This window comes from Agelaius phoeniceus, chromosome 2 (assembly GCF_051311805.1).
Source record: "Agelaius phoeniceus isolate bAgePho1 chromosome 2, bAgePho1.hap1, whole genome shotgun sequence".
In the NCBI taxonomy this organism is placed as follows: domain Eukaryota; kingdom Metazoa; phylum Chordata; class Aves; order Passeriformes; family Icteridae; genus Agelaius; species Agelaius phoeniceus.
In genome coordinates this window covers 87187934-87210931 of record NC_135266.1, presented here as the reverse complement: position 1 = coordinate 87210931, position 22998 = coordinate 87187934, and the positions used below count along the sequence as shown (strand labels likewise).

At 39.3% G+C, this 22998-nt stretch overlaps 1 protein-coding gene across 2 annotated transcripts in view; it reads right to left on the bottom strand.

The window, feature by feature from the left end:
* Positions 1 to 22998, bottom strand: part of RSF1 (remodeling and spacing factor 1) — a 60443-nt gene that overhangs the window by 21821 nt on the left and 15624 nt on the right. For both annotated transcript variants that reach the window (XM_054654725.2, XM_054654721.2), the window contains exons 2-6: positions 13649 to 13740; positions 9277 to 9369; positions 8450 to 8655; positions 6342 to 6499; positions 906 to 2626 (exon numbers count right to left, since the gene is read on the bottom strand). In XM_054654725.2, coding sequence (XP_054510700.2) covers positions 906 to 2626; positions 6342 to 6499; positions 8450 to 8655; positions 9277 to 9369; positions 13649 to 13740 — 2270 coding nt within the window. The remainder of the gene's footprint in view (positions 1 to 905; positions 2627 to 6341; positions 6500 to 8449; positions 8656 to 9276; positions 9370 to 13648; positions 13741 to 22998) is intronic.

Below are 22998 nucleotides of genomic sequence, written 5' to 3'. Positions count from 1 at the left end.
CACTGAAAAATCAACTGTTTGTTCATTTTATTAAGGTTATCCAAAGAAAGAAACTTTCTTTCACATTCTAAGTAATTGAATGCTTTGGGAAAACTACATCAGTCAAAAGTATGTTGCAATGGAAAATTAATAGGATTTTACAAGTTGATTTTAAAAAGTGCACTTAAACAATACAAACTCATAACACATCTTTTGGTTTGTGCTGCATATCCAGAGAAAACAGAAGATAAATTAATAAAGGGTTATTTATAAATACACAGTCTCTTATTTATAAATACATAGTCTCAGAAGCACACCATACAAATGGATCTCTGATATATTTACATAATGTACTTTTAAAGATCTCTTCTGCATAAACAGAAGTTAATATGAAACAAAATCTTGTACTCACATTAAAATGTGTAGCACATATGTGAGAAAAGCTAAATTATATCATGAATTCACCACAAAAATATCTTTAGCTTCACTTAGAAACAGAAGTCATAATATTTTTATTCTTCCCCATCTGTTGGCTCCTTTTTAGCTTACAATCATTCTGACCAACCAGACACCAACAAGTATCCAAATCCAGAGGGGTTACAAGTCTATTCAGCCACACAGCCAGACAGACTCACACCTGATCGTGCCATTTTTTAGAAGAATTCACTCAGGTTGATTTGGTCTACTTAGGTTGGTTTAAGTGACAGATTTATTAACTGTCAAAGTTTATAAAAGGTAAACAGATATTAGCACTCTCTTAGGGGGTGGCTTTAAATTGGTTGAGCTCACTAACTGATTGCAAAGCTAGTTTCTTGCAAAAGCTGACCAAAGGAACATAATCCTCAGTATTCCTATGTAAGAGTATATTCTCCTTATAGATAAGACTGGGGGTTTTCTTCACTCACAAGTAATAAAACTGTATTTACCTTGTTAACTTTAGAATTTGTCTCCTTCTCTTGTTTTTTTGCATCTTCTTTTCGTTCTGGTTTTTGTGCTGCTGCAGGTTTCTCCTCTTCCTCTTCAGGTCGCTTCTTCTCAGGCTTCTGATCCCGAGTCTCCACAACTTTCAGAGTAGGCTTGGATATTCTTGGTGAGCGCCTTAACGTGCGGCCAATGCTGACCTCTTCTGGCGGTGTTTCTGTCTTTCTCTTCCGACTAGAGATCCTGATTGTTAATTTAATTCCTTCTTTTTGTCTTTCAGAAGTTATTTCTTTATTTTCTGTTGCACAGGTTTCTTCTTCAGAAACTAGCTTATATTTAAATTTGCTTTTAGGTACTGGAGATTCCTTTTTACTCTCTGAGGAGTCCTCTAGATTAGATGCACAGGCATCATCTAATCTATCTGGCTCTGTTTTGGCAGTTTCTGGCTCTTCCTCTTGTTTTTCTGGGCTGGATTTTTCTTCTACTTTGCTCTCCTCAGGTAGAGCCATTTTATTATCGGAGTCCTCCTTTTCTGGAACAGGTTTCTCTACTGTAACAGGTGAAGTGGATGCAGGAGGTATCTCAGCAGCTTTTGGAGAGTCGTTTTTCTCCTCGGGCTCATCTTTACTTTTCAAAGTCTCTTCATCAGCCAGTGCAAGCTTAGGCAGTTCTGCAGGAGCAGATGCACTTGGGGACATCTCTAGCTTCTCTGAACATTCTTTGGGTGGTGGCATGCTGTCGTTTTTGAGATCAGTGGCTTGTTTCTCTTCAGTTGTTTTGGCACAGTCTTCAGAGTTTGAAGCCTCTTCTGCTACCGTCTCAGTAGTTGCGCTGTCAAGGGACTCTTTTTCCACAGGACTAGATTCCTCCTTTGAAGGCACTTTCTGATTAGAAACCTCAGAGACCACAGCCCCGATCTCTTTCAGCACAGTTACTGCGTTTTTCTCAATCTCACATGTTTTTATAACAGAATTTAGGGAGTCTGATACTTTTTCCCCGCTTTTTCCATTTTTCTCCTTTAATGAAGTGCTGTCTTCCACAGCACTAGCAGAGTGCTCTGACTTACTATTTTGTATGACACTTGGGGTTATTTTTTCACAGCTAACCTCTCCATTTACTAGCACTTTCCCATCAGGACATAGAGCAGTAATGGTAGGGACTCTCTTAAAAGCTTCTTCTTCTGATTTCCCTTCTTCCTTCAAGACATCCTTTGTTGGAGTCACACATTTACACAGGGGCCCTTTTATTGGACTGTCATAGTCATCTGTCAGTTTGATCTCTCGCTTTTTAAGTGGTATTTTTGCCTGTTGGTCATTTTTAAGTTTTTCACTTTCTTCCACAGATTTCTCCACAATTTCTTGTGGAGTTTTGACATTAACACAAAATTCTAACCTCTCAGGCTCATGAACTGCTATTTTGTCCATACAGCTTTTCACTTCCTTTAGGTCTTTGGGTTCCGTTTTGTTTTCCTTCACCTCTACTTTAACAGGCTTGACATTTTCCTTAAAGGAGTCACTTTCTTCCTTGACAGTTTGCTTTTCTTCATTATGTTCTGAAGGTTTTTCTAATTTCACTATTACTGGCAGTTTTATAATTTCTTTTTCTTCCACTTTCTCAATTTTAAGTGCATTTTCATCTTCTTTGACCACAGGAGGAAGAAGGCTTTCCGATTCGACTGACTGTTCCTCTACCTCCTCTTTTTCTTCTTTGATTTTCAATTGATTTTCTGTTGACAGAGAAAAACAGCTAATAAACAACCAAAGGACCTATAAGATTACAGAGAACTTCATCAAAACAGAAGCATACCTAAAAAACCCAACAGCCCAAGTCTCACACAAAGGACTCTTCTCTTACTGAATTAGTAGAAATCTAGCTTGTCTAACACTGTCATTAAACAGGTGGGCTGACAATTTTTAGCTATAGAACTACTCTTCAGTCTAGTTATATATCAAGATAAACCTAAATTTCAGAAGCCAGCAGCAGAACTCTGGATTTATCCTTCCTTCAACACACATCTCAGTCCCTTCTTCAGTATTACCACAATACTTCCAAAGGATACATAAAACCTAGGTGGAGGCATGAAATCTCACTCGAGTCTCTGGGCTATTTCAGAAAACAGAACATGATGTAAGATTCCATGGCCTTCAAGAGAAATTCCTCAGAGAAATGAGTCCCCTGTTTATACATGTTTTTACTTCAAGATACACTTAACTATTGTATTTCAACAGTTCAGAGAAAAGACATTTGGCATTATGGCTTATGGCAAAATTCATCCAGGTTCTCCAGGCAATGACTACATCTCCTACATGCAGACAATATTCTACACTCACTTCATCTGCAGTTTTTAAAACAAGCAACAAATAGTAGCATATCCCTGCAAACCTGCAGAGCTTAAAGAATCAGGTTATTCCACTTTGCTAACTCAGATTTAGATCATTAGGGCTTGAAGTACAGTTCCAGCATTTAGAATAAACCATACAGCTATTTTGTCACTATGCACTTCAGCTTGTTATTTATTTTTACCACAACCTCTTGATACTTCAGGGTTTTGTATTTTAACAATATCATTTTGTGTCAGCCAGATACAGTACTAATTAAAAGAAGCAAATACAATAGCACTGTATATACCAGAACAGCTCCTGCCACCCGGAAGACGCTTTTGCAGGCATGGCACAACTGCAAACAAAAAGATGATTTTTTTTTTCCCTCTAGCTCACCCCTCTCCAACTGAGCTAGTGCAGGGTTTTTTGCACGATGAGAGCTTTTGAATGTGGTTAAAAATATACAAGGGAAAGGACATGACAGCTAACAATTACATCAAAGAAAATAAGCATTTTAGAAAAGAACAGTGAGGAGGAATTCACAGATCTTCTATTTTCAAATACAAGACATGTATCCAGATAAACCTCAGTATCAGTACAGTAAAGATGCACCTCTAAGGCTCCAGAAGTGGCAAGGTGCACATTTTGAAGGCTCAAGGCTGGGTTTTCCCCTTCAGAGAAGTGATGCCCAATCAGAGCCCCTATAACTACCTCTGCAAAGATATCTGTCTGTAGCAGTGAGAATGAGGTATTTTCTCTGTGTCCAAGTTCTTCCACTTTCCGTCAATTTCTGTCTGTCTAAACTTTGCTCAGCCATTTCTTCCCATCACCTACAGCTTTCTCCCAAACTTCATTAAGGATCACCAGAATTCCAAAACCTCTCCATACCAAAAATCAACACATGTTCTATAGTTTAACTCCCTGAACTAATCACAAAACCTTTCACATATACACAAAATGACTCAGTCAACGCACAAGCTCTCCTAACACTACTAGAGTCAGTCAGGCCAGTAAACACGTAAGCATTGGGTTAGGTTACCATGTATTTGCATGTACTAATTCAATGATTTGTGGAAAATGGCCAAAGCCAACAAGTGTCAGGTCTTCCAGCATATTTTCCCTACCTCTTAGTAGGGCCTTCAGTGCAATCCCTGGACTACAAGGAGGAGATACTACAGTTTCTCAACTGAAAGGCTCTAAGGAATGTTCTGTGAACACACTGACAGCACTCAAATCACCACAAATGTAAATAATTTCATTATTTATTACATACATGGGACAAGTACCTGTAGGAATGAGGCCATGAAGATGCTCAGAGGGTTGGAGCACCTCTGCTGTGGACAGGCTGAGAGACAGCCTGGAGAAGGAACTGGAAAGACCTTATAGCATCTTGCAGTACATCAAGGGGTCTTACAAGACTTTTGACAAGGGCATGGAGTGACAGGACAAGGGGGAAGAGCTTTAAACTAAGAGAAGAGAGATTTAGATTAGATATTTGGAAAAAATTCTTCACTGTGAGGCTGGTGAGGCACAGGTTGCCCAGCAAAGTTGTGGCTGCTCCATCCCTGGAATGTTCAAGGTCAGGCTGAATGGGGCTCTGCACAAATCGATCCAGTAGAAGATGTCTCTGCTTATCACAGGGAGGTTGGACTAAATGGCCTTTAAAGATGCCTTTCAACCCAAACTATTCTATGATTCTGCAACTAGTGCCTAGAGGTGATTTTTACACCAATACACAACCTAATGCAAGTACTGAGCCAGGTGAGTGTGCCACAGGATTTGGGGAATTATCTACAGTAGAGACATTTAAAATGGCTGCTCCTGAATTCAATGTAAAGCAAAATTGTATCTGAAGAAGAGGTCTTAATCAGATGATTTAAGCTGGCTTGACTGAGACAAAAGCACAATCAGTACATGGAATTAATTCTGCAGTGTTAGTAACTATGCTGGTTGTGTTGCCACCTATATGCAGAGTTAGATATTGGAAATGTCTTAGACTGAAAGATAATTCTGGTGGGTTTTATCACAATTTACCATCATTTCTACAATCATCTCTTAGTACCTCCACAACAACTCCAATTTTACCTAAATATTTATTTCTTCTGTTCTACACTGCTTGTTGCAAAGAAAAATAGAATAGTAATTCCTTCTTTCTGATACTCAAAACCAAGACAAGCCTTGGCTAATTTGATGTATCCAGTTAACTTCAACACATTTGTAGAAATACCGACTAACACACTAGAATACTTAAAATTTGCTTCTGATTGTAAAAATATTTTCCTGCATTTTAACAAAATAATAAGACCAGGTAGCAAAACTGGGGTAAAATTACTTGGGGTAACAGGCTTCTAGTTTTTCATGACCTAAAAGAAGACCAGATTCTTAAAAAGTCAAATACTTCAGGCTGACTGATACTTAGCAAAACCAATGCACAAACCAACAAGTCAGGCAAGTTACTAAATACGTGCAATGACATGATAATAAGGAAGGAAAAAGGTTCTCGGCTTTGATCTTGGAGATCTTTTCCAACCTACATAATTCTGTGATTTTAATAACAACAATATAATGGAGGCAGATAAGGACAGCCTCACTTCAACAATGTTTTAGCATTTTAAATTGTTTTAACTTAAGTTCATGTCTTCTTGAAATATTGTGTCAACTGTGAAACATTTAAGGAAATAACCTATATTTTTCTGATTCTAATTCAAAAGCAAGAATAAACACCACACCCAATACAGTCTTGATTTCAATCATGGCATTGCACAAGCAGATTTCTTTTCTTTTTCAAATTGTAATGTTGCTAAAGCAGGAGAAGTTTGGCAGCGGATCAATGCTCCACAAAAACATACAATAATGAGGATTACAATATTATACAAAATGTACACAAAAAAATAGCTACTGAGAAAACATTTTTTACACAGCTCCCTTCCTATAAATAAGTGTTTGAGATTAAATATGTATTGAAAAACCTCCAAATATATTCAGAATTTCAAAGTATTCAATATTTACTTGATTTGCTTTTTTGAAGTCCTAAACTAACACAGTAACTTTTTTTGAGGCTGAAAATTCTAACATTGCCACAGCAAAATACTTAAACTTTGAGAAAAGAAGGCAGAAAACCTTGTGTGGCTGCTTCTTCACCCTTTTTGGTGTCCTCATCTTCTATGCTTGGACTTTCACGTGATGAATTCTCCTGCTGAGAATTGTTGTTTTTCAACAGAGCAGGATCAATTTGCGCTTTCAAGAGCTCAAGGGTCTCGGCAAGCTCATTGCGGTTTCTAGAAGAGAAAAACACACTGTCTGATAAGCCACTTACTTACCCCAAAGGGATTCATGAAGAGTAAACAAACATTATCTCCTTAAATTAATTACCCTGAAAACCTTATAGAGTTATATAGTGAAAACACAAGCAAACTGAAATGCTTGTCCCACCAGTGGCTGCACCTTTGCAGTCAGAAACCTTTCAATTTATCCATACCAAAATAAAAATATTGCTTTTGGAAGGACCATATCTACTTAACTATCTCAACTCAATTACTGCTGGGTCCAGCTCCAAGCTGCTACTTGTTCTGTTATTAATTACCCTCTCATTAACAATCGCTGGTTATTCTTTGCTGTTTCTTTTTTTCTCTCAGCAGTGAACAAACAACAGCTCTCTGCTCATGCACCAAAGAAGCAACCATATAATTTGAGTGAAATTTGCAAAAGCAAACAGCAAATAATTCAGATATTTTTTGCAAGTGCTTATCCTTAGCACATGCAACAAACAACACCAAGTTGTCTAGAAAACTCCATCAACTCAAGTTATGACAGCAAAATCATTGGTGCACATCTGTCTGAGAGTGAATCTCAGTGCACTGTAACTCCTTATTTATGCTGCACATCCAACTATTAAAAAAATTCACCTTAATTTATAAAGAATTTGAGCCATGATTGAACAGTCATTGCTTTCTTAATGGACTAGAATAATAAGGCTCTCACATCTGTTTTTCAAAGTCAGTGTTCAGCAATTTGTTTTTCCCAAGTTTACAGAAAGAAAGGAAGCTGGCAATAATCACAATATGTGGAGTCTCGCAGGTTTTAAAACCATTTCAGATTTCTTAATGCATTACTGTGGTTTTCTGCTGTGAGTGTGGAGTGTTAGAACCTTCCCAGCAGAACCCTGGCTGCTTCTTCCTTTGGCAATGAATTTTGGAGTCTATAATGCATGGAAGAGACGGATGATGCATGGATCACCTCTTAATCTGTTTGTCTGGACACGATTACTTTATTCCCCTACAACAGCTGTATACATGTAACTCGTAGTGATGCTTATCATTTTATGGTCTGTTGATAGTGGCTTAAATACTTCTGCATGACTCCCTCAGTTACTGAAGTCATGGCAGTGTAAATAACCAGTTTGGGTTGGAAGGGACCTGTAAAGACCAAGCCATTCCAACTTCCCTGCCATGGGCACAGACTTCTACAAGACTAAGTTGCTCAAAGCCTTATCAAATCTGGCCTTGAAGACTTCCTGCAATGGGGCAGCCCCAGCTTATCTAAGCAACCTGCGCCACTGCCTCACCACTCACAGAACTCTTCTGTAACACTAAATCTAAATCTGCCCTCTGTCAGTTTGGACCCATTCCCCCTTGTCCTGTCACTACACATCCCTCTAACAAATCCCTCTTGCCTTTTCCTGAACCCCTTTAGGTACTAGCAAGGGCTCCGAGTTCTCCCTGGACCCTCTTCTTCTCCTGGTTGGACAATCCAAATTCTTTCAGCCTGTCTTCATAGGAGAGGTACTCCAGCCCTCTAAACACCTCCTTGGCCTCCTCTAGCTTCCTTCCAACAGGAATAATTGCAATATAATTTCCCCAAGAACAAATCTGTCTACTTGGAGCTTTCCTAACAAAGCTGAAGTTAAAGAAGCAGGAGTGTTCTACTTTCTAAGGCATTTAGCTGGCCAGTAAGGAATATGGAGCCATCATCCTCAAGACAGTCTTCTCTTGCTACCCTTTCTATATACTCATTGCAGCTTGAACTGGCAGGAAAAATATTATGTGATGGCTGCCACCAACAAATCTGTGAGTTATTTCTGTACATGATTTTTCACTAGAACATAGATTCAATGCAGAAAATCCCACTGTCATGAATCCTACTGTGTGAGAAATGAAGATTTATTGAAAGACATTTCTGAGCCTGAGTGACAAACAGCTAAAAACCGCACAAAATAAAAAAAGGAATACCTAACAATGCACTTCCAAGTGGATCCATCCTGGTCATCCTGTTCTTCTATGTACATCCTGACATTATGCTCTTGATCCAGCTGATACCAGTACATGAGGCCATCCTTGTCCCGACCAATGGGCTGCAGACGCATGGCGTCAGCATCCTCCTCGTTAATGATATTCTTAAACTTCAGATTGTCATCAAACTGACATTCGCAGAGATACTGAAAAAGTAAAAAAGACTGGTAAGATATCAAAAATATAAACAGAAAGAAGAAAATCAACTCATTTCACTTCAGTGTGACTTGTTTTTAGGCCTCTCTCTGTTGGTTTTGTGTGTCAGCTGTAGCTATAGGTTTTTTCCAGACCATGTTGTTTTTAAATGAGAAACAAGGGTTGGTTTTGGTTTTTTTTTTAACCTGGCTGATTTAGAAAGCTAATTCTCAAATTTTATTACATAGCACAAATTATCTCATTCTACAACAGAACCCATACATAACTTGGAACCAACCCTGACAATTTTGTCAAGACCACAAAAGATGAAGTCCCATTTTGCCTTTGGAATTCAGCAAGGAAACAAACGCATTTCAAAGTGTGTAGTACACAGGCAAAGAGCTCTTGACAAAGCAGTAAGCATGAGACTATTTTCACACAAAATGTGAAAAATATGCAAGCAAAGTGTTACATGCAGTTACATTCATCCCACTACAATGAATAATATTATGTCTGTTCAAGATCAGGTCTATATTTAATATATGTGCTTATGGTTCAGTCAAGCTAAGTGTGCAAGACCTTAAAGTGAGTGAGCAAGCAGTAATTTAGAACCTTAGCTGATGAATGTGTACCTTCAGAATCCCCAGTTTGCATTCAACACTCATTTCTAGGTATCCTTTTTTTTCCATCTCCCAAGCCCAAGTGCTGTTGAATTCTTGGCATATCTGTTACAAATGAAATAAGCATAACTTAAGGTTAGGAGAAAAAAGCAACTTTAAATTTTTTTATTAGTAGTACCTTACCACAATAATATGTGATCTCTTTGGGATTGCAGTCAGAAAGTCTTACAGAAAAACAAAAAGTAAAACTGAGGCACATTAGCAAGCACTGTTGAATTTTTATGGAAGAGGAGATCATCGAGGTCCTGATCACCACCAGATTCTCTAAACATCCTAAATTAGGTAGCATGATTCTGGAATGGAAAGGTATTATTGTCTTTGCTGTACACATATCTCACATTTTTCTATTTCTGTCTATTTAGAATATAAATTCCCTCAAGCAGACATGACTTCCTATTATATCTCCTTGCAGCACTTAGCAGACAAATTGCCAGGGTCTCTTGGGGCCCTCTGAGTACTTCAACTCTACTGCAGATAACAAATGCAACTGCTACTCACTCCACACCATGGAATTATTACTCTTTACAAAATATCTTGAGCTTCAAGCTGCTTGACAAATATTTAAAATATTTTAAATATAGCCAATTTCAATTCATTTAAAGCAAATAAATTCAACCACACCAATATAGGGAAAAAAAATTATCACCAGAAAAAGCAGCAGTAGAGGAGAAATAGATTGAATCATCATGAGCTCAAATAATAAAGGTGAAGAAGAAATTCCCTCTCCTCCTAAACAACTCAGATGTGCTTAAGCCAATTTTCAGAGAAGAGACAAGCTGCTCATCGGCTGAGGACACATGGTGGGATCTCCAGTGAGTGAGGCTATTCCAGTGGAAATATCCATGAGGAGGCAAAAGCTGATCACAGCCACACCTCCAGCTGGAATTATTTTGAAGTGCCACAGCTGAATCTGTCAAATCAGTGCATGAGGTGCTGCTGCCCTTCACTCTACAAGGCTGGACTCAATCAGAACAGGGCAGTCTCCGAGTCAACAAATTATTATTAAAGTAAGATTCAGTTACCAAGCTACTTAGAAACCTGCCAATCACACCTGAATGCAGCTTTCTTTGGAAACAGCAGCAAAAATAATCCTGAATTTCACCCACCAAAGGTACAGATTAACTGATTCATAATGTAAAACAAGCCACCTGGGCTCCAATCAAGCAAAGAGGCTGCTACCCCTCCCCTGTCCCCACAGCCACACTACCAACCCTCCACTACCCCAGTACTGACACCACTTCTCAGGTGGCACAAGGGTAAGCCTGCAGTTAGATCAGCTCAGGCACACCATAAGGCATGACTTTAAGCTGCGACCTACAGAAAACAGTGAAGAACACTGGTCACAAGGGATCCTGCTGAAGAGCAGTTTTTCCTGCTCTGAGGTTAAAGAATATTGCGTAGGGACTTCTCTGATGCCAAGCCAAAGCTCCCAGCAGGAGACAATCGCTGCTCACTCACAAAATGAAGCTATTCTACTTTCTCTCTCCTTTTCAACCACGTAATATGAAGAACACTGGGAAACTCTATATCAAAACCCTTGCTCAGGGCATATGCCAGTTGCTGCTCATTCCTTAGTCATTAAGTATGAGAGCAATAATGAGAAGCTTCATGTGCTACAAAGTGTGTGACTGTCAAAGCAAAAGCTTCAAGACATCAGAGCTGATGAAGCATCTGTTCAAACTGAAATGACTACATTTCAATAATTAAAAACCAGATAATTGTGCTTTCTCCTGACAAGCGTTGTCACAACCCTGAACTACATCTCATTGATCCAGGCTCTGCTGAAATCTTAGTCTCTGCCTTCCCAGAGAGGATGCTTCACACTGATCACAAAGCTGCTGCATGCAGAAACTCCTGGCTTCTGCATGCTAAGAGTGGTCAGCACCTTCCCACCCTGCAAGAAATCTCTCTCAAATAATTCCAAAGCAGATATGATGGCATCCAACACTATTACCATGCCAAAAGTTCACTTTAAACAAGGAAAACAGGAACATGAAAGAGCAGTCTCCTTGGTTGGGACTACAAACACCTGAATTCTAACAATCAGAAATGTGTTCAGAATGTGCTGATTTTACGTTGAAGGTTTCAGATGGAGCAACACAGAGAAATCTTCTCTGTATAAAAATATAAGTTATTTTTGACAACAGTTAAGTAAAACACTTTGTCAGGAGACAGTGCAATGTGACCTCACTACATGTTTCTCAAAATCAGCTAAGCTGGACCCTCCCTCTTGGTTGCTGGAATGCTTAGGACCAGGTATTTCTTTCCCTCAGCCACACATGACATGACCACAAGACATTCCTTGTGCAGAGGACGAAAGTCAGACTCACAGAGACCTACGGCCATTTTCTTCCATAAAAAACTAGTGCACATGCTGGTGGATCCAACTTGGGTGGTTCACCACCAGATGAGGGAAGGGAAAGAACTCTCAATTACCATGTTCACTTCCTATCCCAAAATATATCCATCTGTCAAAATACCAGCCACAGCTCAGAGACAGTTTTTATGATACTCTTTATATGCACAACAGTCAAGTGAGGCAAGTTTTATAATTAGTTGGCATATAAACAAAATATAATAATAGATACATGCATAAATATTAAGAGCATGTAAGTCTGAATGCCCTCCACTAAAGTTTCTGCCTAAATAAGAACATCTAGAATATTTCAAGCCCTATTTTATCAAAGGAACACATCAGTAGTTTCTAACAAAAGAAAACCAGGTCAACTTTGCCTCTTAGAGTGTCATCAATAATACGTGGAACAATACTGCAGGCATCAAGGAAAAATGCTCTCAGTTGTTCCACACCTTTTCAGTTTTTCCGGGCTTTTGTGGCATTTCCCAATACTCTTCCTTGCTTTTCAAAATTAATCATACTCCTTTGAATTGGGGACAATATTAGCATACCTTTCTAATTAGTTATATTCAAATTCCTTTGTTCTTCAAGGTTCCTTTGAACCACTGGCCAGAATAAGCTTCAAGTTAGCTCTGGAGACTGTTAAATGAAGTAAAATTTATTAACACTTACTTGGTCTTAACAGGGGTGTGAGGGAGGGTTTCCTTACTGCTTCCCTGAAGAAGAATTTCCAAACTGCTTTGAAGAAGATTTTCCAAACTACTCCCTCAAACTTGTTTTATCGCCCTGCTTTCTGCTTACCACACAACTGGTAAGTGGCTCCAGTGGGGTACACAAGTTCATGAGCCAGAGTTGGGTTTTCTCAGTTTGCTGCAATGGTTTTTGGATTTATTAAGGAATTTAACACAATTCAGTAACCACAGTAGTTGGTAATACACAAAGTACACACAAGTTACATGAATTATTACACTACTATTTTTAAAGATTATCATCAATGCTTTACAGTTGGTTAACAGGTCAGAATTAGCAAAGGCCCTTCAGCACATTATTCCTCAAGACATTCCCAGCCCTAAAAACATCATCATCCTAAAGGGTACACAAACCTCAAGACAAATTCATACCTCTGTAGAGCTTACAGACAGCATTTAAGGGGGACACCTGCAGCTGGATTTGCCAAGTGCCATTAATTGTATGGTTGCTATTACCAAGATGCTGTATTTCTAAGCAAGATGTGATCACGGCTGTACAGACAGTAACAAGACTACAATTCTGTGGATCAAAAGACACATGGAACACATCCAGAGCGGAAATGGTAACCTATTAATTTTGACTATCCATATATTCTTATTTTTTAAAGCAGTGTAAATTATTTAAACTGGAAACTATTTGTATGTAAAGTGTCAACAAAGACACAGCTGCAATTAAAATACCAAGACAGAATTATGCAAAACAATGGGATGCTCTATTTTTACTGATGCATAATTACATTTTCATCTTAGCTGTGCCATTCTGATCATGCAGATATAAATCACTGCAATACTTTCTTTTATTATTAACACATACTACCAGACCTCTGTATAGTTCCTACATGAATTCAGCCAAATCACAGTAATTAAATCATATTCAGACAAGTGATATACAATGAACTGCTACTGTATAAATCTCTGCTCAATTTAACCCATTTGCAGGCTACTAAATCTTCTTTATTTAGGCTCTTAATATTCAAGAAAGTATTTTCCTGCCAGTTATGAGGGTGGGCACTCTTTTACATGCAGAAGATGGTGCCTATTTTCAGAGACCTCTTTCTCACAAGCCTAGGCAGACTGCAAGTTAAGCTGGGATCTGATGTATGTGTGTTGATGCTGGCACAGCCCAAGGCTCCTGTAGCTCATACTAGGGCTTGCTCACACAACTGCTCATCACAACCATATTCCAGCATTGCAGAACAATACAACATGCATACTGTACCTTGATCAAGTATTTTTCCCATCTGTCTGCTGTGACAGACTTCCCAATCTTTCTCATCAGTTTCAAGTGAAGCTCCACCAATTCTTTTGGGACTGTAGTATTGAGAGAGAGAAAAATAAAAAAAGAAGTTGTTAAGTCTGGTGCAAATATTCTTCAATGCTAAACACTGATAACACTGAAACGCTGTGACAATTAAGACATTTTAATAAAACAGAAACTTCAAGCCTGCTGAAGAGTTGCCCTGCAACTGAGAGATGGAGGAAGGTTAATTTAATCATGAGTCTTTTTGTTTAGATTTACATTTAGGATAATCATCATCCTTCAATTCAAGGATATAAAGCTCAGTGATAAACCTGTGGAAATTCTGGCAGTGTTAAAACCACAACTGTACAGGAACTACTCCAGTCAAACACCCACAAAAATAATACTGCAAGCAGCACACCTGCAGCTGCCTTCAGAAACCCCAAAGCCAGAAACCCCATGCACCATGCCTGGAATATCACTGGATCCAAATTATTTTTCACCAGGTGCATGGTATGGAAGAAATGTTCCTGAAACTCTACTCTCATAGATGCAGCTTTGCTATACACTTACTCTGTCTTGTACTGGACGGACAGAGAGATACCCCAGATATGGGGCTTGAGGGATGGTTGCCAGAAATGTTGCTAAGTACAGCTGCACCAGTGCTGTCACACAATCAAAGTTTTCCAAGCAAATTTATGTATATCTTAGTGCACATGCCTCAGAAAGAATTTCAACAGCTTGTCTCAGCTCACATCTGTGATTCATAAATCAATTTGGCACCACCAAGTGGCAAATTTGCAGAACACTGATTTTATAAGTTAATGGGTAGCACAGCTTCTAAGAAATATGTAATTGATAATTATTAATGAAATTCTACATGTCCAGTGACATCAGCTTTCTCATCTGTAATTTTCTGAGAAGAGCTTCAAAAATTAACTTTTCAAGTATTTTTATTTCTCTACTCTGTGCACGCAATTTTATGTTCTAAAAGCATTTTCAGTACTTAAGCACACACATGTTGAAAGCTTTATACCCAATATTTTTATTCTCATAATTTATGATTATGATTTTTCTGCTGGTCCAGTAGCATTATATTTGACACAGGATAAACAGCTGGGACATCAAATGTGTGTGTTTTAAAGTAGATACCACTGAGATGTTTGTTCTTTCACTCATTTATACATTACTTGTGTTAATCTTTTCAATATCTTACTTGAAATCACCCAACCTTTCTTTGTCTTTCAATCAAATGCCTCAACTTTCAGGTGAACATACTGAGTTGCTAAAAAATCAGTTTGATGAAAATGCTTGTGTTGTTTCAGAAATAAAGAAATTTCATACACAAACTCCTTAAATAAATAAACATAAAACGTACCAGCCTGGTATCCTCAAAGCGACTTCTTTTCAGTACAGATAATTCATAAGCAACAAGTCCTGGCTTGTTCTTTTTCATTCCATTTTCATATAATATTTCCATTACATATTGAAGACACCTAGTACCTCTCCTTGCTTTTTCTCAAAACTGATGCTTTTCATAATTTTGAACTAACACCTATTTTAAAAGGAACAAGATCAAAGGTCTTAACCCCAATAAGTGCCAAGCAGCTGGCATTAACAAAATTAAGCACAAAGCACTTTATACACATGAGCAATTCTATCTATTTTAAGTCATACAATTAAACCTCTGCTTGTGTTTGTGTGACATGGAACTGAGCCAGAGTATACAAAATCTTGCTGAATCAAAGCTTTTGTTCAGCATCCTTTTTTGTTTGTTTTTAATCAGACCTTTTTATGGGTATGTACTGATAGGAATCCTAGTTTAAAGGAGCACAGGTGATTTGTTTCAAATAATCAAATTCCCAGTCACCACAAAAATCTCTGCTAGAGCTCTGGTGTGAGAAAAAAATGGAGAACATGAAAAATTTTTAAAATTGGAGTAATATGCACGCTCTTGGATTAGCACTTCCTGTGAGTTGTGTTAGTATCTACAGAAATGTCACTTACTCAGTTTCAGCATTTCAGCTCTTGTATTTCTAGGATCTTCATGATGCATCAATGTGATGACTTTTACAAATTTCACTGAACACTTCATATCCATTCTCTGTTTACTATCCTTTCAAGATGCTTTTCATGTATTATGCAATATTACTGACTGGATTTCTTGGCTGGCTTTTTGCCTCTTCCCTTCTCTGAGAGGAATCCCACCGTACACGCCTGGTGTAATGAAGGAGGCAGGAGGTTTGGAGAAGAAAACTGATGTCTAGTTTGCTCTCTAGGGAGTGTGTGAAGTGCAGCCTGACCAGCCACGTGCCCCAATAGCCACAGGAGCAGAAGCCTACAGGACTGAGAAACAAACTGTATTGAATCCAAAGTAACTGTAAATAATACAGGATGTACAGCTGGCTTGTCCAAAAACGCCAGCTAAGGAGATGGCCTTGGAAGGCTAAAGAGTGGTGGCAAATCTCTCCCAAAGCACTTAGCTGGCAGGGAGTAAAATTGCACCAGTAAACACAACTAAAACTTCAATCTTCTCAGAAATGCATTGAACCTGCATAACTGTAAATTAACTTACTTTTGTTCAGACTATAGAGAGAATTCCTGACAAGAGTTCATTGAATTGAGACACCAGGAAGGATCATTTTTACAAAATTGTTCTATCCTATATGTAAGAGAAAGAACATAACACCAAAGAGAATGAGCATAATTATTTTGGGTTGTGCTGCCGGCTGGTTTCAACAAATAACAGTAGACTACTATCTCCTTTGCAAAATTTCATCTCCTTCATATGGGACCTGCATCACTCATTTCAGGAACTTGTGTAACAATGTTCTGCATTTGTAAAAATTTCACATAAGGGAAGGAACAATACACAGCATCCTTCTTGTATAATTGCCATTGTGTGTGAGGTTCTGGTCAAAAAAGCATGATGGAACATATTCAAAAAACCCTCTAAATATGAATTAGATTCTCAAACTTTTATAAAACTTTGATCTCTCTGGAACGTAATATGGGAGTTCTCTAAAACCTTCTCAGAATATGCTTAAGCAGTGGAGAAAACACCAGGAGACTGTGCACAGGGCTAATAGCAGTTCTTCTTTTACAAAAGTGCTGTACAAATATTTCAAAGAATTGACTATAATTAAAGCATGGTGCATTCTTCTAGATATTCAAAAATACATACTTTTCATAGGAAGAAGTCATAAGCCAGGAAGAATGAGTCACCCTAAACCATTATAAAGCTTCTGGTGGAGTTCAGCCCATTTGTTAAACCCTACACTTCCCTGGAGGGGAGGTTGTCATCTGGGCCTTACACAAGTGTCCTTTGAACACTATTCTGTCTATTCCAGCATTTCAGGGAGCATCCTATACATCAGTCACATGTCTAATAAATTCAGGAACATCAGAATAATTGAAATGGAAGAGAAAACATACAAACATGTGAAAAGCCCATCAGCTGGCTAGAAAAGCTGTAACTTTCAAACACCTACACAACCACAGATTAAAGACAACTTCTCATGTAACCATAACCCCATTTCACCCCTACTTATTTTCCCTGCCAAAACAAAAAGGCTTACGACTCACCTAAAAAACCCTGAAACAGAGGATGAAGACAGAAAATATGACCAAATCCTGAATCCAGAAGGAGGATGGGGGAATCTGTTATTTTGAAAGTTATTATTAACAAAAAAAACTTGGTATAAAAGCAGATCTGGAGTGCTGGACACAGAGAGGAGGATTGGAACCGTGACCTACACAGAGCACCTGGTACTGATGTGGCTTACAAAGCCTGTGCCTACTGTCCTCCTTCTGGGACCCAGGAAGAGAACAGTGAACTCTTAGTGCTGGGGGGACCTGGGGTGGAGGGAACAAAAAATAAAACTCTGGGATGCAAAGGCCGCTGGCAGTTTTCATGCTTCACGAACACAAACAGGTCTTCCCAGTTACACTAGTAAACCATTTTCCATGCTAACTTGTTTTGGCAAGTGTAGGAAATAAAATGACTCATAAGACATACATGGCAAATATTTCCATTAACCATACATTCTTTTTCATCCTTCTACCTTGACCAAAATTACTTCTGCACACTATGACTGCGCTGTCAAATAACACCACACTGAGCCAGAGGACAGCTGAGATTGATGAGATCATTAATGATCTCCCACCTCCCTTCTGCGAAGGGAAGGCAGCTCTCAGCACCCTGCACACAGCTGATGTGGATTAGCTACTGGCACCCTGCATGGAGTTTAATGGCAAATAGGAGACGGTTTCCACCCTGCTCAAATCACTCTGCTGTGCTGGAGGGAGCTGCCCTGGAGGAACAGACAAAGGCAGGAGCATCTCCTCAGACATCAGTAAAGAGTCAGCACGTGGCCACCGTGGGACAGGCTGCACAGAGAAGCAGGGGATGCCCCACCCCTGCAAGTGCTCAAGGCCAGGTTGGATGGGGCTTGCAGGAGTGTGGTCTGGTGGAAGGTGTCCTGGCCCACAGCAGGGTGGTTGGAATGATCTTTAGGGTCCCTTCCAACCTAAACCATTCTGATAATTTACCACTTATCTCATCACACTAACCATGCAGTTAATTCCCTTTACAGACAGATCCTTAGGCACAAATTTGCTTAAAACCAGTCAGCTGCATCCCTTACGAAAGGCACAAGAGTCCCCAGTAGGCATGTGGCCACATTTCCAGCATCTTTAATATTCTCCTTAATTTCTGTGTAAAGTCTGAAGTCCCACGAGCAGTCTGAGGCAGCAAACATCTTGTCTTCTCTTTAGTTGAAACTAATCTAGAAGTGCCTCATCTGTTTCATTAAACAATTAGCAAACACTGAGTCAAAGAAAGGGAACAACACCTCCCCTTTGGTTTGTGATAACATAAATATTCTTAAGAACTATCAAACTTGTTTCTTAACTCAATATAAGGAAAATGTGAGAGCCTTTTAGTTATTCACAAAAGTTTATAGATCAGAGAAAAATGGCAGACTTGGCATGTTAAATACATGGGAAGATAAAACTCCCTAGTTTGAACCCAGGCAAGAAAATTTAGTAAACCTCTGGTAAAAAAAAACTGGCACTAAAGGAGCCTCATCTTCACACAGCAAGTTTGGCATAAAAATAATAAATGGGAATCATGTGACCTCGTGAGAAAAAGAGCAGTTGTTCCTGTTTGAAAGGACAATCTAAATATCTTATTTTCTGAATCATTTGATGAGTATTATCCTACCAAACTGTGTGCCTACAAAAAAAAAAAATCAAAAAAAAGGCACACAGGAAAGGGGAAAAAATGAAACTGCTCTGCCTCCTGAGTGAATGAAAAGAGCAATTAAACATGCTGTAATTAAACCACAGATCAAAACAGAACGAACAAGTCACCAAGTAGCAGTTTTATATCCTGTTCCTAGAAAGATTGTTGGCAGGCATTACAAACAAACAAACCACGCTCACATTTAAATGACATTGTTATCCTAGGAAAGTACTTTGAAATCTGGATGCTCACCAGCTAGATCATTTTCACACAAATATATGAGAACATTTATCTCTCTTGTCTGTACAAATACGTATTAGAAGATTCTCTTCTTACCTGGACTATTCAGAGCACGGGTCTCTCTAATATTAGCCAGCAAAGGTAAGATTTTTATCCTGCTGGTAAACCCCCTCCTACACACCCCCATGCGAGGAACCCACCTCACCACCTCTTTCACTGCCGCTTGCAAACAAATCATGACCAACATGGAAAGTGCTCTGAACTGGGACCAAAATGCCTTTTCTACCCCAGTTCTTTTAGTAAGTTGCATCACCAGCATAACAGACCTTGCTAGCAGAGCTGCATCCTGACCTCATTGTACCAGTCCAACCCAGCACTGCCAAGTCCCAGCAGTGAACCATGTCCCCAGGTGCCTCATCGGCATATCTTAAATATGTCCATGAATGATGACTCCACCACTTCCATGGGCAGTCTTTTCCAGTGCTTGACAACCCTTTCCACGAAGAAATTTTCCTAATATCCAAACTAAACCTTGTCAGCACAACTTGAGACCATTTATTCTTGCCCTACTGTTTGTTACTTGGGAGAACAGACCAACCTCCAACTGGCTACCACCTCTTTTCAGGCGGTTGTGGAGTGATAAGGTCCCCCAAGCCTCTTTTTCTCCAGAATAAAAAATCCCAGTTCCCTCAGCTGCTCCTCACCAGACCTGTGCTCCAGACCCTTCACCAGCTTTGCTGCCCTTTTCTGGACACACTCCAGCATCTCAATGTCTTTTTTGCACTGAGGGGCCCAAAACAGAACACAGAATTTGAGGTATGGCCTCAGCAGTGCTGAATACAGGGGGACAGTCATTGCCAGGGTCCCACTGGCCACACTACTGCTGATACAGGCCAGGATGCCACTGGCCTTCTTGGCCACCTGGGCACACAGCTGGCCCATGTTCAGTGGCTGTCAACCAACACCACCAGGTCCTTTCCTGAGAAGCAGATTCCCAAACACTCTTTCCTAAACCCACAGCACCACCTTGAGCACCCTTTCCTCCCATATCTTTTAATCTACAATCCTTCCCTGTCTGCAGTTCAATCTGATTATGCTTTGCTTTCTAATGCTCACACTACAATCAGTTACCTTCTCTCTGTATATGAAACTGAGATTTAAAAAATCACTCTCATTGTCATCGACATAACTCCTGAAGCTGGAATTAAAGGCCATATGAAAGTAAACAAAATCGCTGGAGAGCTGCTCTTCAGCAGCCCTTTAGCAGACAGAAGATAGCTTAATCTTTCACAGGCCTCCTCTTTCATTCTCTGGCTATTAAGCGCCTAGGGACGTTGGGGACTTTTTAAGCTAATATATTATAAGGAACAGCAGAAAGGTTAGCAAAAGCAGCACTGATGTTAGAAAAAAGCATAAAACTTAGCAAGAAAAGCATGCTGTACCATGCAATGAAAAAGAATAGGAGGTAGAAGAAAAAAAAAGAAAATTACTTTGAAAACAATGCAGGAAAAAATAGCACAGAATCTATTTTAGAAACCAAAAATAGTCCAGGAAAGACAGCAAATGAAAGCCCAGTTCACTGACTCAAAAAATGTATTGAATAAAAAATGGGCTCTAGTCTACAAACTTAGGACATGTGAGGAGCAAGTAAGACAAATCAAGCTGTGGCAGCAATATGCAAACAAGCAGATTTCCTTTAAAAAGAGGTACTGGAAAAACTTGAAACTGTCACTGGTAGCCATCGTTGGCAGTTAACTCACATGCAGTGACAACACCACACATCTCTACTGTCTAAAATCAAGTGCACTTGATTTGCTGATCCTTCATTTGGGAAGATCCAAACCCTGATGGAAACTGCTGGGACCACACCCCTTGAAAGCAAAGACACCTCAGCACAGGTATCTTCCATTCTAGCTTCATTGTAGCTGATACAAAGAGGAAACTAAAATTACTCCAGGATTCTCTTGCCTGCTGATGCATCTCAGTCTCCAATACAACCAAGACTTTTAAACCATGAACAGAAAATCCTCTTCATTTCCTTCCTTAGCCCTGAACTGTGTAATTACAATTCTCAAATAAAGTGTAGGTATGACAAAGGTAATTGTAAAGATTAAACTTTAGTAGTAGACTCTAGTGTGCTTCACAGCTCCTGAATGCAAGTATGCATCTCCATGGCTTCTGGATACACTGGGATAAATTCACTTCAGAGAAATTTCAGTAGTTTGGGTTTTTTTCCACTGGAAGAAGCGGGCAGAGATGAGCTGCAGTGGGTGGCATGCCCAGTTCAGGCACTTGGGGCCAGCCTTTGGAGCATGTTGCAGAACACACTTGCCCATTCTACTTGTGCTAGGCACAAAGGTGTCCTACAGAAAGCACAAGTGGAGTTAAGAGCCATAACAAAAAGAACAAGCAGGTTGATCAGAGGGCTTGGTCCAACTCTGCCATAAGAAATGCTAGAGAGGCATATATTAGGAAGCACAACCCCTCGAGAATGTCAGTAGCAAAAGGAGGATTTACATCCCGATGCCAGTCTGGACTGAGGCACTTGCTGGCCACTACAATCATGGAGGCTCACACTTGCAGAAAGGATGTAAGCAAAATAAGCTGGGATGGTAATGTTCACCATGCTCACCTTTTGATCTAACACGAAGAAGCTGCACAGCCATTGAAGTGGTAAAATTTAATTCAGTGTCTTCATGGACTCTTGGATCAAAACTCGGATTACAACTCCCTCCTAGGAGGGTGGCCCGGACAGAAGGCAAGCAACTAGAAAAGAAATGCTCTAACTCCTGTGAAAAGGAGCCTGAATTTTCATTCCTATACTAAACTTCTGGAATTTTGTACATATTTTGCCTTTAAAAAACAGGAAAGGGCAGCAACATAGCAGTAGTATTCATCTAAGCACCTGGACAGAGATCTACAAATGTAGATACTGACACCTGAGCTAATTCCATATAATCCATTTACAACCCACAAAGAGAAACACACTTTCAGGAAGAGTCAGCCCTTCCTGAAGTAAAACTTCAGTAAAATCTGAGCTCTGCTAAATACACCTGAAGAGATTAATTCTGTCATAGAGTGTCTGGCAACTTTTTCCAGTGAAAACCACCTCTGGCTGGGAAAGGTCTTAAAGATACAGGAGTGTTATCGGGTACTGGGGGTGGGTACATCTTGTTCTTAAACCCTTACCTAAGCTCTTACGCTCCCCATTAAACAGAGAGTTACCACTGCAGATCTGACTCTAGCTCCTACACTTTATCTGTGCACAAACACTTCTAGCAGACAAAATCACATGTCTAAGCATGGCAGCATTTACCTTCATATGAAAGCTTATATCCTGCTATGTTAAACTAGAAGCATCTTCAGTGCAGTGAACTAAGTGAAGTGTTTAGTACACATGAGCATAGAGTTGTATACATCAGTAGTTAAGAAGCTGTCAGCTTTATTTAGCTTTATTCACATAATGAACATAACAAGCTGCTTTTAACACTTTCTGTTAGAGGATAAGTTGAATAAAAGTCCTTTTTCACTCCACTATATGAAAAGAAGCAAATGCATTTTAATCCCTTACTTTGTTTTGTTACTAGAAACGTCCCCGTGGTGTCAATTTTGCCACATTCTCAGGTACTTTCCAAGTGTGAATATTAACAGCATTAACAGAGGGAGGATGTTGATTATACCACAAAATCACTTTCTCACACATCTCTCACTTGAATAAAATGGCAATATTAAAAAACTTAGGTTGAATAAAACCCACTTTTCTAAAGCAAGTTTCATTACCAAAGTTACAATTCCTCAATCTTCTCTTCAGATGGAAAAACCCAACCAACAAAAAAACCCCAAA